The 2,702-nt window shown below is 35.8% G+C and overlaps 1 protein-coding gene across 1 annotated transcript; it reads right to left on the minus strand.

The window, feature by feature from the left end:
- Positions 1 to 1,484: 1,484 nt before the first annotated feature.
- LOC112521529 lies at positions 1,485 to 2,476 on the minus strand. The gene has a single exon (XM_025130441.1). It carries the CDS (start codon positions 2,405 to 2,407, stop codon positions 1,724 to 1,726), a length of 684 nt encoding a protein of 227 aa, XP_024986209.1. The 5' UTR covers positions 2,408 to 2,476; the 3' UTR covers positions 1,485 to 1,723.
- Between the last annotated feature and the right edge of the window lie 226 nt (positions 2,477 to 2,702).

Genomic DNA, 2,702 nt, shown 5'->3' on the forward strand with positions numbered 1-2,702 from the left:
CCTCTTCATCCAATGGATGGATTTCTTGATTAACAAATATCCAAAAGCATAAACTCATCAAGGAACATGATTACAAAATTATTCATGATTTCAAACTACCAAACAAGCAACTTCTAAATAAATCCCACATATGAAATAGGAGCAACTTCTAAATAAATCCCACGTATAAAATAGGAGCAACTTTCATAATTACGTCTTTCATCACATGATTTTGAAAACAAACTCAAGAAACAAAATAAGTCAATAACTAAACCTGACTTTGTCCCTGTAACAAAAAGTTATATGAAAAATAGTTAAGAAAACCATTACAAAATTATTCATGAAACAACTTTAAAAAAAAACCCATATGCAAAACAAGAGTAACTTTCATAATCATATCTCCATCAAAGTTAATATGAAACTAAACTCTAGGACTTGAAACTTTAGGAATCCTTCCTAACGGATCTTGAGTTTGAGTCTTTTGAAGACAACTGAAGATTTTTTTACTATTCTCCAATACACGTGTGAATGAAAAACTTGTCTCAAACAATAGTCTAATCAAAACACAATGAAGCCGTTATGCCTCTTTGCTATTTGGTCACATTCACGTATAGCTTATTTAAATGTATCGATCAATGTAATATTTTTGCTTAATATGTATTATTCTATATATATGTTTATCACAATAGTTCAAATAAACAACATGTTACACCTATTTTTTGTATAATAAAGTAGAAAACTCAAATGATTGTACCATGTTACAAATATTTTTGTTACCACTTGCTAATTTAATACATAAAACATGTATGATCATAATAACTCCAATTAAAATATTCATTCAACTCCCGCTAAACATATCTTTTTGAGATCACACCAACTCATTAAAATTTAAAATGTAAAAGTCCATGTTCAATTTTGACATACAAAAAAAAACACTATATTTATTTAGAAAACCGTTTACCAAAGGCTTGTAGTGAGAGCATCAACCTCATTTACCATATCTAGATAACCTTTCAGGTTATCAAATTGATTTGTTGGTAAACGTCTTTAAACTGGTAAGTGTTTACCAGATAAGATTTTTATCATTGCTATGTCTCTTAACAAATAAGATCATGAATTTTTACAGTGCTCAACCAGAGCATAAGTGACCCCGATAAACACTAGCTCGATAATAATTTGGTAAATGGAAAGTGTCAGCTTAGATTTCAAACTTTCCGAGTTTGCTCAAGATACAAGGGATTAATTGGTAGGTTAGTTGCCATAATAGACTTCAACCACCAATTTGTTTTTTTCTAAAACCCACGCCATTAGTTCATGACAGGTTTTAGTCCTTCGTGTTTACAGAAGTCACAACCAACACGTCGTTTACCAAAAACCTTATGGTCAAAGGAATAGAACAAATTGCTCTAAAGCACATTAAACATGGAATAAACAATACACTTACAGTAACAAAAAACAGAGAATTATATATGGAAACTATTTCGGGACAGAATCATGAATCTTTTCTACTTATAAAGCGTATAACTCCTTATGATTTATAAATATTTGTTACCATTACAAGTTCTTCAGCTTGTATGATGATTATTGCATACAACAGTTTTAGTTCAAATTTTTTGTTATATTAGAAAAGGAAAAGTAAACTTAACATATACAATCATAGACAAATGTGTTTGAGAATGAAGAGAGGCTTAAAATTTAGTTAACTTGGTAATGCGATTATGCGTTGTAACAAAAAGTTAAACCTCTACGAAACGGTGACAGCTTTAGACGTTTTTGTTTGACGGAATGCTTTGATTGGACTCGGAAAGTACCATCCCTTCCGTTTTGAAGCCGCTGTACCAAAGCCGTCTACGGCTCCGACAGCTACAGATCTAGATCGCATCATTCTCGAATAATCATCAGCAGAGGCCAAATCATCACTTTTATTCGATTCATCATCGATTCCGTCAGCGTGTACATCGCATTTTTTACTCTTGTGTAGCGTAAACACCGACCAGAAATGAATTTTACTCCGGCTAACCTTTGGAACCGGCTTATTGTTGTCCACAACCAACTCAGACTCGCCTCCAACGTACCTAGATCTCGACCGGAGAAACGGAATCGCTAATGATCTGGATCGACGTAAAGCCGGATCTATTTCAAGATGGTTAGATAAACGACCTGGTTCACCGGTGGCGGCAGATGAGATGGTGAAATCGCGACGGCTACCGCCTCGGGAAAACGAGAAGAGAGAAAACGAAGAAGAAGTAGTAGAAGACACGGAGTCCACAGGAGGCGGACAACAAGAACAGGGGCGAGCGTTGGCGCAGTCAGGGCAAAGTGTAACAAGGCGTTCACGGAGACACCTAGGGCAAATTCCGGTCCGCCGCCGCTTCGACGGATGTTTGGTACACTTCCATACTTCTGCTTCATCAACGTAACACGCCATAATCGAGTTCCTATCTGCTATGATTTTTGCCGTTGAGTCTACCAGTAACTCTCTCTCTCTCTCTCTAGGAATCGTGCTGGTTCTTCATACGGGGAGATGTGCTTAAAAAGGAATATGGAGGGAAGGGGAAGTTAACCGTGGTTAGTCGAACCAAGGTTAGACGGTTGGGATATTGAACGGTTGGTGGACCAAACTAAGGTTAGGGCCCTTCACTGGTTTTCTATTAGATGATCTTTCGAAGACTAAATTGATCTCAAATCATTCTAACCATAACAACTAATTTTATACAAAACTA

The sequence above is a fragment of the Cynara cardunculus genome (genome assembly GCF_001531365.2).
Source record: "Cynara cardunculus var. scolymus isolate 2C chromosome LG 11, CcrdV1, whole genome shotgun sequence".
NCBI classification, from domain to species: domain Eukaryota; kingdom Viridiplantae; phylum Streptophyta; class Magnoliopsida; order Asterales; family Asteraceae; genus Cynara; species Cynara cardunculus.

Excerpts from the sequence above, each read along its gene's own strand:
- LOC112521529 (XM_025130441.1), bottom strand. The coding sequence starts at position 2,407 with ATGGCGTGTTACGTTGATGAAGCAGAAGTATGGAAGTGTACCAAACAT.